Source organism: Macrobrachium nipponense, chromosome 31 (assembly GCF_015104395.2).
Source record: "Macrobrachium nipponense isolate FS-2020 chromosome 31, ASM1510439v2, whole genome shotgun sequence".
In the NCBI taxonomy this organism is placed as follows: Eukaryota; Metazoa; Arthropoda; class Malacostraca; order Decapoda; family Palaemonidae; genus Macrobrachium; species Macrobrachium nipponense.
Window position 1 is genome coordinate 7,397,449 of NC_061093.1, and position 15,000 is coordinate 7,412,448.

A 15,000-nucleotide genomic window follows, 5' to 3' on the forward strand; every position below is an offset into this window, starting at 1 on the left:
TTAAATAACACGATAATTTTCTATCATTCTTCTGGCCAGAGTGATAATTTTGCGTACAATTTCAAGGAAAAAGAATAAATTTGTAAGTAAAGGATGGACTGAAAAGTAACGACAGGGAAAATGAATGGAATGAACCGGCAGATGACTTAATGAAAATCATTGCTATGCAAGGGACGAGAGCAACAAAGTAATAGATTTTTTTTGCAACTGCATTAGCCACTATTCGTCACACAACGATTCAATTTCTAAGTAATAAAAACAGAGTTCTTATTGGAGTTTATTATTCTTTATCATTTCTATTCAGATATGCAATTATTGAAACACTGATAAGTTAAATAATAATGATAATATAATGAGTGGAACGTTTGTTCTCAAATTCCTATTGTGATTCAAGGAAAGGCCGTTCTGCAAAGTAGCACAAATGTTCTTCTCTGAGGTTCTGCATTATGCTTGAGGGGCTTGATATAAATTGGGAGAAGAAGACTTAGTCTCAGCAGTGGCAGAACCTGCAGCAGCTGCATCCTCCTCGGCAGCGAAGGCGATCTGGTCGAGGACGAACTGAGGAATCGGGTGGGGGAATTCGGGAGCCTTGGGAAGACTGTCTGACTGAGGCTGGAACCCTTTTTCATCGGCCACGTACGTCACATCAACGGGAGTTCCGTCGGGGGCGGTGTACCTGAGGACACGTACAGGAAATGAACAAGAAGCACAGTGTCTTTGTAACACTCAGATTGGAGACAAGTATTAAGTCTCGAATGCCAGAACTGACATCGAGAAGAACATGGTATCTAAGTATCCAAAATCAGCAATACAAGGACAATTCCAAATGCAAGAACTGATGACAATATGCACTTTGGTATCCCTGGAACACTTTATGAAATAAACAAGACAAATAATTTCAAATCTAAGAATTAGCATAAACAATTACAGCAAAAATCGTGAAAACGAAAATACAGTGAAAATTTCAGCTGCTAGAATTAGCCTCAGAGAGAGCGTGATGTTTGTAATATTTTTTAAAATATGCAACAAATCGACAATTGTAAATTCTATAACTGGTATCATCATATCTTTTAAAATATCAGTGTTTGAATGATGATTTTTAGCTGTCTGCAAGTTATGATGTGTAAAGGAAAGTAACTATCATTTTATTTGAGTGAGGCTTGAAATATATATAAGTTCAACTTCGTTTTAAGATCATTCCTTCTTAGTGAAAGACAGCGAAACGAGGTAAAGACAGCAGCTAACGAAGAGCTCAATGGAGCAAGATCTATCTGCAGTATCGAATGATAAAGTTTGTCTTGATGTCCAAACCTTTTTACTGTAGATTGCTATATTTCCTGTAACATGTTATCTGCACGTCATCTGTTCACCGGCATTAGACGTAGGCAATTGCCATTGCTTGAAAGGGGTTAATCCAGCTTGTTTAAAAAACTTGAGAAAATCCTTGGCCTTTAGTGACGCAGAGAAGCTAAGCTTATGGGTCGGTTCGCGAATCTTTGGGAAGTTAGCTGTCATTGTGAGAACGCTATCCAGCCAATAATCATCCAAACAGTAAGTTAGCTATGCAATTATGCGCAACTCAGAAAAATAGTAAATTCATGTTCTCTTATAAGATTTTATACCGGAATCAGTTACAAGCCTGGAAAAAGACCTCTCTCACAAACAAGAGAATGTTATCAAGGATAATATTTGTGACTGTAATATGATAAGTAACACTATTTACGTATATGTCTTCCATTAAGAAAAATATATATAATGTTTGTATTCTACGTCATTGCTATATTCGATGAATTGGGGATGCGAGTGCAAACTAAATGCATCAGAACTTGCTTTGGATTGTATGTTTTTTATATTTATTATTTTTTCTTAATCCACAAATAGAAAGTAAGAGAATTGGAACAGGAATTCATACTTACTTGTAGTTGAAATATTTTAGTCTTTACTGTGTTCTTATTAACGAGAGAAACAAAAAAGAGAATTTAAGACCTTATTTAGGTGCAGAACATTTTCTAGTAAAGAGAAATTAAAGGAGGAGAGATTGAAACTCAGTTTGACTTGTCGTATGCTAGTCTTCATTGGATTTTTACTGTAAGAGTCAATAAAAGAGGGAAGAAGGAGAGGGAATTCACGATCATTAGTTTTGTTAATATTTTCATTAATCAGAAAAAAATAGTGGGAAGAGAAAATCCACATTTACTTGCACCTGTAATCATTTAATCTCCATTAGGTTTGAGAGCTGAAGAGGGAGAGAGGAATTACCTTCTTAAGTATACCTTTGCTATTTTATGGTCAAATCAGTTGTTACTATAAGGAGAAATAAGTGGGAGATACACATTTACTAGGGAGAAACCAATGCCCACTGGTAGTCGTGGCAGTTTTATTCTTAGAAAGTAGATAGAGCTCAGACTCATACTTACTTGTAACTTCCCGTCTGTACTACGGAGCCGTTTGTTCCTGTTGCGGATCCAGATCCAGAGACGACGATCCCATTGTCGCCCTCGAATTCGAATTTGAAAGTTCCGTCTTCACTCTGGGTTCTCTCGTCCTTTAAGATGGCCACTGGAGGTGGAATCTTGACTTCGGCATTTCTTTGGCCTGCTCCTGGCGCCGCGTACAGTTGAGATGGGGTTGTACTTGGAAGAGGTGGAGTAGTAGATGGAGGAGGTGGTGGTGATGTAGGTGGAGGAGAATAATTGTACTGTGGAGCAGCGATGGACAAAGTTGCAAGTGCTGAGATGATGATCTGCAGGAAAACGAAATAGACTGAGTTTGTTTAGGTGCTCAGTGCATCTGAAAAAGCAATCATTTTTTGAAGGCACAAAAGAGCTGGAATCACAGAAGCAAATGCTTATATAGAGGTTAACTCCCAAGTCAGCTAGAAACACTGCTATCGTCAAGGAGGACATACGAGTGGGAGCAATCTCCTTCGCTTACTATCTTCATCCTGGAGGTGATGTTGGAAGACTGGTGGAGGCAGTGCATGGTGCATTCCTTTTAATAGAGCATTTTCCCTGTGGAAGGAATTCAGATCAGTCCTCGGAGAAAGGCCGCTCTCTCTCTCTCTCTCTCTCTCTCTCTCTCTCTCTCTCCATCCTCTTCCTCTCCTTCTCTCTTCTCTCTCCACCCTTCATTTACTTTCTCATGAGCAGAACCATGTTTGGACGAGATCCAGATGACCTCAACTTAATTACATTTCATATTCTGGCTGTGTATCTTCTGCCTCTTGAAGCAGCTGTCCTTAAAGCTCATTCTAGTTATGCTGTTACTTTTAGGAAACCACATCTTGATCCGGTGCACAACATGAAAAGTATTCCTGGTGTATCGGTATCATTCGTAAAAATATTTTTCTAACATATTGTTATGATGAAATTATGAATATTTTTAATTTTATTTATTCTTTACTAAATGGTTTTTCCACAAGATATAAAGTTGCTCTCATTATTTTTCTGAACACATGCTTTTATTGTGATATCGCTTTCCTATGATATTATAAATACTCTATAAGTTTAATCAAGGCGTAATCTTGTTATGTTTTTCGTTACTGTAAAGCCTGTACTTCTCATATTCTTTTATTTCTGCAGTCTTCTTTTATCATTGTAATATGGCCTGCTTTCATGACCCAAACTCACATTTTCTTCGTTCATAATCTCTTTTGATAACGTTAAAACTCACGAAACATATTTCATATAATAATGGGATGCACAGTATGAAAATATTCCATTAGACATGCAGGAATTAAAATCTATCAAAGGCATCAAACCTCTTCTCTCCACATCTTCCTTCACTTTATCTCGCCATCTCATTCTCTGTCTCCCTCTCGATCTTCTTCTTCTAACAGGTTCCTCCTCCCAAGCCCTCTTCGCTCCCTCCTCGTCATCCATCCTCATCACATGATGCCCATACCACCTCAATCGTGACTCTCTCATTACCTCCGTAATCTTTGATAAGCCTGCCTATCTTATTTCATTCCCCGATCTCTCAACCACGAGTATTTCCATAATCCTCCTCAGTATTCTCAACTTTGTTCTCTCAAGCTTAACTTCCCCTTTTCTTCTGAGATCCCATATTCAATCCATACATTAACACTGGTCTTATTACTGTGCTATAGATACTGACTTGTAGCTTGATTGGCATTTTCTTATCACATACTACTCCAGCTACCTCTCTCCACTTCCCTCATGCAGCTTTGACCCTACTGTCAACTTCAACTTCAGCCTCACTTCCTCCCTTTTTGCTTAAAGTAGATCCTAAGTAATTAAACTTCTCCTCCTGTTTTATAATTAAGATGCCACTGAATCTTTATTTCACATAGAATAATGTCTGTACACGTAAAAGGATATCTCTGAGCAAATGTATATATACGTTCCACAATTTTCAACTGGTAAATAAAGTAAGTGCAATAGCACTGCAGCTCTCACTGTACTAAAACGGTGTAATATGTTCTTTGGAGTGTATCATCTAAAACTACAATGGCATTCCCTTCCGACTTTTAATTCTTATTCCACTCTTTCTCTAAAAACTGTCAACCTTTATCCACTTCACATTTTTCTACTTTTATAAGGAACGGTAAATAGAGGCAGCAGATAGATGAATATGGGGAGTTCTTTATAAGCCAATTACATAAAAACCAATTCTATATCAAAATATCTACGTTACTTAGGTAACCCATAAAAATTCCTATGGTAAGATAAAACCAGCGTATAGTGGTTGAAAAAAATTCTCTAATCCTGTTTGAATAAACAGTACTACTCTTAGCCATTTTTAATGCCCTGCAGTATGTCTGGAATGGCTGCTGCTTAAGAATAAATAAATGTAGCAGCAGATCTTCCAAACTTTCATGGAATTGTAAAGGACTTGCTTTAAAGTTGGGGATACATGTGCATCAGCTTTTAATGAATATTGCCAAAAAGATGTGCCCATAAAATCATAAATGCAAGTGTCATATCATGAACATCTTGGAAGGGTGGAGAGCAGCTACTCCTTGGCAGAAAGAAAGGATCTGCAGCAAGACTACATCTTATGAGAGAGCTGTGCTGTAGGGACTGAGCCACCGCAACCTGTAAGCTGCACTTATGATGAGAAATACTTCTTACCCTAAGGAGCAAGGGGATGTATGACTAGTGTTTCTTTTTCAGTCTGTGTGAGCATCTTCATATATGAAGTGTTGGGGACAAGATGGTTAAGACATTCTCTGGAGCCAAAGAATCTAATCTTGTGAAACTTCTCGGAGAATAATTTTTAATATGTGAAATATAAGTGTTCATTGTAATTTTGGAGCCTTAGTTTAAAGCATTTTCTTTTGCTGCAGTCACCTATTTGTTATAATTTCATTTCTACATAATATCTAGTGTATCCTTGTGATAGCCATAAGTTATGGAGGAAGCTGCCTCCATTTTCAGAGTAAATAAATTAAGAAATTATTGAAGTTATGTCTGCAGGTAGTAATGCTACAGTTACATTAATATTTAACAAAACTGTCTGGAAAGAAAGACTACCAAAAATAAATCATTCCAAGTGAAGAATTATAGACCTCGTGGATGGATGTGGATAAGCTACTCCATCACGGAGAGAAGGAAACTACAGACTGCAACTCCAAAGGAGAGTAATGCATAGAATCTTTAACTGCTCCAATCTAGTAAGCAAACTTTGTGGTGAGTAAAAATCACCACCCCTTATAGACCCAAGGAATCTAGAACCAGCTTAGTTTCGAATTTCAGATTTACAGTAGTTGTTTAAGCTTTGAATTATAAGCATCTTTGGGCAAAAATAGATGCTGGATACTTGAAGATTTTCAGAAGTCAATAGATCCTGTCATGAGAGGCTTCATGGAGATACATCCTAATCTGTGAAATTCATTATCTACTTTCATTCTATCGTGTCTTGTTTTTAGCCACTTTTAGACTGAAATTACCTCTATAAAGAAGTGTAGTTCCAATATTCATTAACCATAGCTATGATGATACAATTAGATTTATGTCTAAGAAGCTCCTCAGCTTAAGATGAAATAAATGGAGTAAATGTTCACCTACAACTTCAGCCTTGAAGGTAAAAAGTATAGGAAACTATAGAAGTGGTGTCTGAGATTGGTATATGCAATATGCCCACTAGTATTTAATGAAAATTGCCTTAAACGAGAGGCTGTGCAAATAAACATAGTGGAAGGTCATGGACATCCTGGATGGCCTTGCAAAGGCTATGCATCACAGAGAGATGGAAAACACACAAATACTACAACACTGGTGGTTATAAGCAGCCCAACTGTTAACCTCCATAGTAATGAGAAAAATTGGCCCAGTAGGAGATCCAAGGGTTCAAGAAACAGTGTTGTTTACAAATTACATTTAACTTTAGAAGAAGAATTTAACTTAAGTTGGTAATACAGTTTATGTTAGGCCACTGGTACGCTCACTTGAGCTGGAAGATCCAGTCTTATAAGGCTTCATAAAGAAGCATCTAAAATGTGAGAGCTTTATTCTATAATTCAGATGGGTCAAATGTATTTGTTAATGGAAATTTTAAAAATTATTTTCAATAAAATTTTACTTCAACCATCTTTGTATAGGAGAGCATTGCAATTACATATCTTGCATGACCCTAAGGATAGCCATAAGCTAATAGCTAAAATAGCTGTTGAGGAGATAATCGTAAGCCTCCTTAGCTGTCCATGTTGGTCTGAGGATGGCTGCATGACGCTGGAACACTCTGGAGTCGAAGTATCCAGTCTAATGAGACATCATGAAAGAAAATTTATTAGCCTCACTTTTTCTGATCTGTGAAATCTACATATTGGTGTTGATCTATTTTATGTTTGTTTTAAAATATTTTTGACTGTATTGCCTTATACATCTTAATTGTAGTTCTACTAGACATCTACTATAGCCCAGGGAAAGTTGTAAGTTAATTCCTGGAACATTTGCTTGGTTAACAATAAATAGATGGGGCATAAAAAAAAACAGAGTTTTTTTATTATTCCTTCAAAACTTCACTCTTAAAGATGATAAGTACTTCAAGAAATTGTAGGCGTGCCCCTGTAACTAGCAGATGCCACCGATTCATTAGCCTTTAATGGTAGTTACATATAACTTGGGAATGACTTACACTTCATACGTAATCATCTCCATTGATCTGCCGCATCGAGTGCTTAACAAACGGTGCTTGTGATTGGAAACTACACTGTGACTACTGAATGGTTAAGGTTAACCTAATTATTACAAGTTTTATACCACTATGAGTGTTTGCTATCAGTTCCATACAGGCAGGATTAAGGAAAGTACCTGGGTGGGCTGAACAATTAGTAGTGCATAAATAGCCAAGAAATGTACCAATTTTGATGAGTGGAAAGTGTAAACCTCAAACGAGTAAACTGGATCTGCAATGAGTGTTGACTGGAAACTGTTGAGAGATCACTTGAAATATTTGGGAAACTTTTAAGAATAAACTAGAGCTGACACTTGGGTATATAGTTAATCTTATTTCTCTTCATCATAGTTCTCCATAGGCAGAGGAAGTGAAAGGTGATGTCCTCAATGAGATAGGAGAGATAGTTAGTGTTGCCGCATCGAAGTCTCCGTATGCTGCATTGATCAAATAGAGAAAGAGGAGCACTGAGAAGAATATTATGACTTAAACCTGCTGATTGTGTGTGTGTGTGTGTGAGAGAGAGAGAGAGAGAGAGAGGATGCTGCTTGTAAGACTGGTAATGTTTGACATTAAACGTAGAATTGTGAAGAAGCGTTCGCCTAAAATTATGATTTGTAATGAATCAAGTGAAAAGTCATAGGAAGGTCTCGTACGCAACGTAGTTGCAATAACAGAATATTTGCAGAGTGTCGAGGATACTGAGAGCAATATCTCTAAAGTATTTTTTTTCTTTGGTAAAGAAACTTCTGGGAATATTAAGCATTACAAAAATGAAATGTGGCTTAAATCATATGAATAGTGATAAAATAATCCCAACGTTGGAGGCAGTTGATATAAGAGATATATCATGTCACCGTGTTTGTCTATACTCAAAGGTATGGTTACATTGAAGAGACGCCGTAATAATGAGTATGAGCCATGATGCCGAAAATGTGCAGTGAAACCCGAGCAAAGGATAGTAACTCTATAAATCTAATAATGCTTAAACCGCATAAGATTTCATAAGTCTGACGCGAATCGCGTGGCGAATGACAGATGTTGTCAAATATTAGACCTGGGAACTGAGAGGTTCAGATACAGAACGCACCATGGATATGGATCCTGAGTGGTTGCAAATAAAATGAGGTTTTATCGAAGTTATTAGATGGAAATCAACTGAAATTAGATGATTACAGGAATGAATTTTTGAGTCTCAGCATCCGAGGCATTATTATTTCGGTGTTTAATTCAATATTAGATTTTGGGGTGAAACTGAGATACTTTTGATGCTCAGGGAGTATCCACCATGAATTGATTTGTTTTTTACTATAGTGTGGCCACTACACAGCCTAATTTTTGACGGGGTAGGGTCGAAATGTAGGAACATAACCAGTAGCCAGTAAACCAAAATGAACCTACAGACTCGAATCCTGGTAAGACCCAATGCCTTTGTCTATAAGTCCCATTTTTGTCACTTCATGTTTATATATATATAGATATATATATATACTATCTTATATATATATATATATATATATATATATATGTATATATTATAAATGTTTTTGTTTTTTCAACAAATATATTTCGTCTTGATTAACAAGAGTATCACAGTGGATCCTTCTGTTGATAACTGAGAAGCACGATACAGTATTTATATATATATATATATATATATATATATATATATATATATATATATATATAAATATATATATATATATATATAATCTATATATATATATATATATATATAGATATATATATATATATATATATATATATATATATATATATATATATATATATATATATATATATATATATATATATATATATATATATATATATATTATATATATATATATATATATATATATATATATATATATATATATATATATATCTATATATATATATATTATATATTATAGTATATATATATATATATATATATATACATATATATTATATATCTATATATATTAATAATTATATTATTGTATATATTAAGTGTATTTACTTATAATTTATGTATATGTTATATATAAGCGAATACCAACGGGGAAAATGATAGTCAGAAATCCAAGCGCTTTCGTCTTTACTCAGACATCGTCAAGGAGCTACTAAAGTACAATTGGAGAGGAAGGTCTCAGATACAAACAGATCAGGAATACCAGATGGTTAATTATCAAAAGGGTAAAAATTAAAAGGGATAATCCAGGATTATCGGATATCACACGGTCACAAACTTAAACAGATTCTGACCCTAACCGAAATTACAAAGTATCTTTACAGTCCAAAACATGTAAAAACTGAATATATTAATTTTGTTGCTTTTATTTATCTACAACCATTTTTCATTATGAAAGCATCAAGTTTAAATAAACCAAGACTTAAATTTAGAACATTTCTATTATTTGACTTGATAAAACAAGATTCAATGATATTCCTTTTAACTGTGTCATTGACTCCAGTTAATAGGATGGTCTAAATCTCTCATATGTACGAATAATGCATTCGATATTTGCCCAGTTCTCACAGAATATTGATGTTGCTTGAGACGCTGTGAAAGAGATTTGCCGGTCTGTCCGTAATAGACTTTATTACACTTTTTGCAAGGAATTTCATATATGCAGCCTGGAAGATCTTTAGGAGAATTTTTGATTACTAAACTCTTGACATTAATATTACTGAAAACAACATTTATGTTAAAAAGCTTTAAAATTCTAGGAATATCTAAAAACCTTTCATCATAAGGTAATTTTAGAATGTTATGCTTACTAAATTCAAGTTTGTCATTAGTTGAATAAAATGTTTTTCTAGCTCATTTCCATGCCACATCTACAAAAGTCCTTGGGTATTTTAGTTTCAATGCAATATCATAAATAGTTTTAATTTCAGCGTCAATAAACTGCGGGCTACAGACACGTAAAGCCCTTAGGAACATCCCAGAAAAAACCGAGAATTTAACATTTTGATGGTGATTGGAGTAGTAATGAACAAAAGAGGCAATATTAGTTGATTTTCGAAAGACTGAAAAGGTGAAATTTCTATCATTTCTATGGACAGTTACATCAAGAAAATTCAAATTACAATTTCTTTCTTTCTCTACAGTAAATTTTATAGAAGGGACTAAATTATTGAGATTATTAAGGAATTCCTGGAGGTTTTCGTGAACTGGCCAAATACAGAAGATATCATCCACATATCTAAACCCCAAAAAGTTATTTGCTAGACTGTCCGAGATAAAATGAGGGACAATCCATACATGGAATTTTATATATTAAGTTGTTGCTTTCTCTGGGGCCATTTTTTATTAACATTCCTTTTAGTGTGTTATTATAGGAAAAAACAAGGTTGACATTAAAAGCTTTTAACAATGATTTAATGGTTTCAAATCCGTTAAAATAAGGCAAATTGAGAATGTTCTTAGAATTTTCTTTCTGTGTGTTATCCATCTCAGAGAGAAATTTGTCTAATATGTTAAAATAGATTCTTTTTAATGATACCTCAGGAGGAAGACTTGTATTGCCCTTACATGTGCCGTTTAAAGCGCGAATATTTCTTTTTTGGAGGATAGAGGAGGAATTTTGAAGCTTTTATCGAATCGTGTATTATAAATAAAAAACTAGGTTGGTTTTAAACTACGAGAGAAATTTCCTTAAAGAAAAAAATCGTCTTTTTAACACGAAACAAGGATGGCTCACCCTCCAGTGACGTCATGAAAGCGCAAGGATCCTCAAGCTCTGAATTCTGTTTGTTTGAGCAATCAATACATGGCGACTGATGTATCTTTTCTTGCCTAATACCTCGACCACGTGATCAATTTACTGCCATAATGTCAATTACTCCACTTTCGATAGTTATACTATATTTCATTAATGCCTTTCTCTTGTGATTTTCTCATTTATTTTCTGTCAACAAGGTCATGGTGTCTTTGAGATGACTACTTATCCATCTGTCACTCATTTCTATTAAGGAAACTCTCTATATACGGCTCTGAGTGAGGCTAGACTGCGGGCAGTTCGTTAAGTGTTGAATTGATGCTCCCTTGTTATATTTTTTATTTCTTTTTTTTATTCGTTAAGGAATACATTTGGGTTTATATTACTGACAAGAACTACTACTGGAAAATTAAATGAGTCCCACATATTTCTTTGATTAAGATTCGCTGTATTTATATAATTTATCCTTGTTAATTACCTACTTAACTATCATCAGCATAGTTCACGATGGGTGGACCAGCCGGCGAGGAGGCGGTGCCATATTTCATATATTCATGTTGAATGCACTGTCAAAACTTAGATTTATGACAGTTTTTAACCAACAAGTATCCCGTAGAAATTCTCTATTTACATCTTGCATTAATTATCATATTCTTAGCGTCAAAGTGATCGAAAGATTGTCTTCATAACGATGAAATCTTAAACAACTTTTCCAATGCCCCACCATTAGACGACTATGCCAAATCTCATTTCTGTATATTCAATATACCGTCATTATACATAGATATAGGACACTTAATGAATAATAAATATTTCATTAAAACGTGTCTGTTTATATCTGAGGATGATGATAGTATTTTTAACGTAAAAGGTATCGATATACTGTATTCGTGATGACGAAAACTTAAACAGCTTTTCGATACCCCCGCTAGTATGCTTGCGTTGCCAAATATCATTAATTCATATTGATAATGTCTTGTTTATATATAGATTTAGGACACTTATTAAATATCAAATATTCTTTTGAAAGTGTCTATTTATATCTGAGGTCAATTATCGAATCTTCAGCATAAAGGTTATCGATAAACTGCATTCCTGATGAATTAATCTTCACCTCGTTTCTGGTCTAACTTTCAGCGCCGCTGATTTTACGAATAGTTTGTATGGCTTTTCATGAATAAATGGATTGATTGATTTATACATACTAAAACTGGCGTTACACATCTATGTTATTGACGCTGTAATAAAATTAAATAGGAAACTAAAAAATAGATGAGTAACTGAATTTGAACGGATTTAAATACGTATATACTATACTTTCATGAATTAGTGCTGACAAATATGAATTCAGTAGCATGGGTATTTTAATAATGTTAAGATGCTACTCAGGTTTCAGAATGACAAATTAACATTCGTCCAAGGATCAATTTGCTTAAAATGGAATAATTTAAATCGTGGTTGTAATTCTAGTCTCGTTATTGTAATACTATTAGCAATTGAGGGAAGTTATTTTTGCATGAATGATATTGCTGAAAGCTCTCGCATTTCCTAGTGGTTTTCAATCGTGCAATATTGCAAATACATGAATGATTTTTTTCTATATTTTGCTGAAAGCACGTCGACTTTCATTTTGCTGCAATTTGTTTCTGATATGTAAATCAGATTCCAATCAATTAATGTAACATACATATCTATCTATCTATAATTGATTGAATTCCGATCTATACCAATCAAAGAAAAACATAATTCCACCTCACTATATGACTTGAACACCAAGGATTTTCTCTCCAAAAGTTGGCTACAAAGGAAATCCAGTACAACAGAATAGACACCGCCACACTAATACTTTGCATTGCCTTTATCGATTCAGTTTTTAAGCCCAAGTATGTCGCTTATAGCCTTTACCCTTTGCTTTCAAACTTGAACGTTAATGTATAATTAATTGCACTTGTGGACAATCCATCTTTGTCTAAACTCCATTGTCATTTCTCTATCAGTCTCCCTTTTGTTTGTTTTAGTTTCTCGATATTAATCCTACCATACCCCCTCCTTAGTATACTAAGTATTCCTGTGCTCTGTGATAATTGTCACCTCTGTATCAGCAGTTCATCAACCTCCCTACATACACTAAGCCTCTCAGCTATGCCATACCTCCCGGGTATTTTGGCCTTCTGCTCCAACATCTGTTGAATTTTGTTCGAGTATCTTGCTTTCTCATATTATAAAAACATAGGAAGAGGCTCTATAAAAACAATTGAGGAATACAAGATTATATTATATATCTGTTTTTAATATCTCTTCTTGGAAAAGCTCTGTCAACATCTCTTGATGACACATGGACATCAAATTCCTTCGAGATTTACGAGAAACACTTTGAGGGAGAGGAAAGGAAGCACTCGAGGAAGTGCTTGAGAGATCCTTCACTCGTCCTCGACCTCAGGAAACTCGGCCTCGGGGGCTTTGGGCACGACGTTGTCCTCGATGACTCTGTACTCGAATTGGTCGCCCTCGTACTTGAAGAAGTACTCGTTGCCATCAGGAGCGGTCCAGTAGTACTCGCCTTTGACAGACCTTCCTAGCTAGCCCTCCTGCTCCTGCTCTTGGTTGTCCAGCTGGAAGTCGATGATGTCCTCCGGAGGACGAGCGGCACTTAGGGCCACAGGGGCCAGGGACACGAGCAGCTGAAAAAAAAGATAAAAAAGATATTTTTATTCTTAATAAATCTATGATTTTAACTTAGTTTTTTCTGTATGGTTTAAATTATTTTTTCTTCATAGGCACTTGAATAGAAGCATTATTTGCATTCATAACCACTGTTTACTTAAGTTAAGTATATCTTAGTTTTTACAGGAACACTGAGCTGATTAACATCTCTCCTAGGGCTGGCCCGAAGGATTAGATATTTTTACGTGTCTAGAAACCAATTGGTTACCTAGCAACGGGACCTACATCTTATTGTGGGATCCGAACCACATTATATCGAGAAATTCATTTTTATCACCAGAAATAAAATTCCACTGGTTCCGCGTTGGCCGAGCCAAGAATCGAACTTCGGACTTCCGGATTGGTAGCCGGGCGCGAAATCCACTCGTACAGCAAGGTACTGCCCCTCTGTTTACTAAGATGTAGGCAATATATATACTGATATACAAAAGGTCGCCCAAAGTACAGTAAATTATGTCATAAACACACATTGGTAACTTGTCGCAAACACATAATAAACAGGTTAGATACAAGTCAAAGACTTATTTATGAGCGTGACCGTCCTTCCCTCGATTATCCAGCATTCACCCAAAGTTCGTTCTCCACATACGGTTGGTGACTTGTTTTCAACGTGCTTGTGATATGTATGTGATAATTGTCGACGTGTATTGATGACATATTTTAGTGTTGTGCGGTAAGTTAAAAGGGATCAGGTAGCCTGGTGTAGACCTCCAAACCCTTACCAGCCAACAGAGAGAGCCATTGTTAGTCACAATCCAAATTCATTTAAAAGAAATGAGAAAAATGCCTAAAAAAGTTAAATATTTCATTTTTTCTATTTATATTGCTATCATTTTTGGAATTCGCATCTATAAAACTACCCAAAGACGGTTTAATTCACTGAAATGGAAGGCCGACGGGGCGGGAAATCCAATGTCATTAACCAGATAAGCCCAGAATGAAATGGGAAGGAGTACAAGGAAGGGTTGATTGATTGACTGACATCTGTGAAGTAAGGTGGCAACAACTGAGGTAGGATAGTGAGTAATATGTATGTTTTGAATTTCTGAGTCAATAACTGAAAAGTGTTCGGACTCCGCAAATCTCCTCCTGGATGAGGAACCGAACTTCAAATCTAATCGTGATCTCCCAACCAAACCCAACAGCCCTCCGCCTTTCATGTCGCAGGTCCCCTAACCAGATTTGGTTCTTTCCAAAGACTGTAATCAGTTGTTGCCAGTCTCGAGGGGCAGCTTGGAGCCAATTCTCGTGAAATCCAATAATAAATTTATGCGTCATCATGGAAACATAAACACAAGCGAAGAAACCAGACTGGAAGCCAACTTTATTGCCAGAAATAAAAGGAATATATATGTTTATTATTCCTGTGCTTTTATATTACAACTATGTGGTCATGCAGAAACAAAAAAAATATAAGAGATCAGGTAAG

General features: G+C 35.4%; 1 protein-coding gene across 2 annotated transcripts in view; it reads right to left on the bottom strand.

The window, feature by feature from the left end:
• Positions 1–264: 264 nt before the first annotated feature.
• The window catches only part of LOC135206617 (cuticle protein AM1274-like), a 94,611-nt gene continuing 79,875 nt past the window's right edge, over positions 265–15,000 (bottom strand). Inside the window, exons 1-3 of one of the 2 annotated variants that reach the window (XM_064237956.1) lie at positions 2,935–3,051; positions 2,418–2,743; positions 265–676 (exon numbers count right to left, since the gene is read on the bottom strand). In XM_064237956.1, the coding sequence (XP_064094026.1) occupies positions 445–676; positions 2,418–2,743; positions 2,935–2,982 (606 nt within the window). In that variant the 5' untranslated portion in view covers positions 2,983–3,051 and the 3' untranslated portion in view covers positions 265–444. Of the gene's footprint in view, positions 677–2,417; positions 2,744–2,934; positions 3,052–15,000 lie in introns of those variants that run through there. The other variant, XM_064237957.1, reaches the window with a different exon arrangement.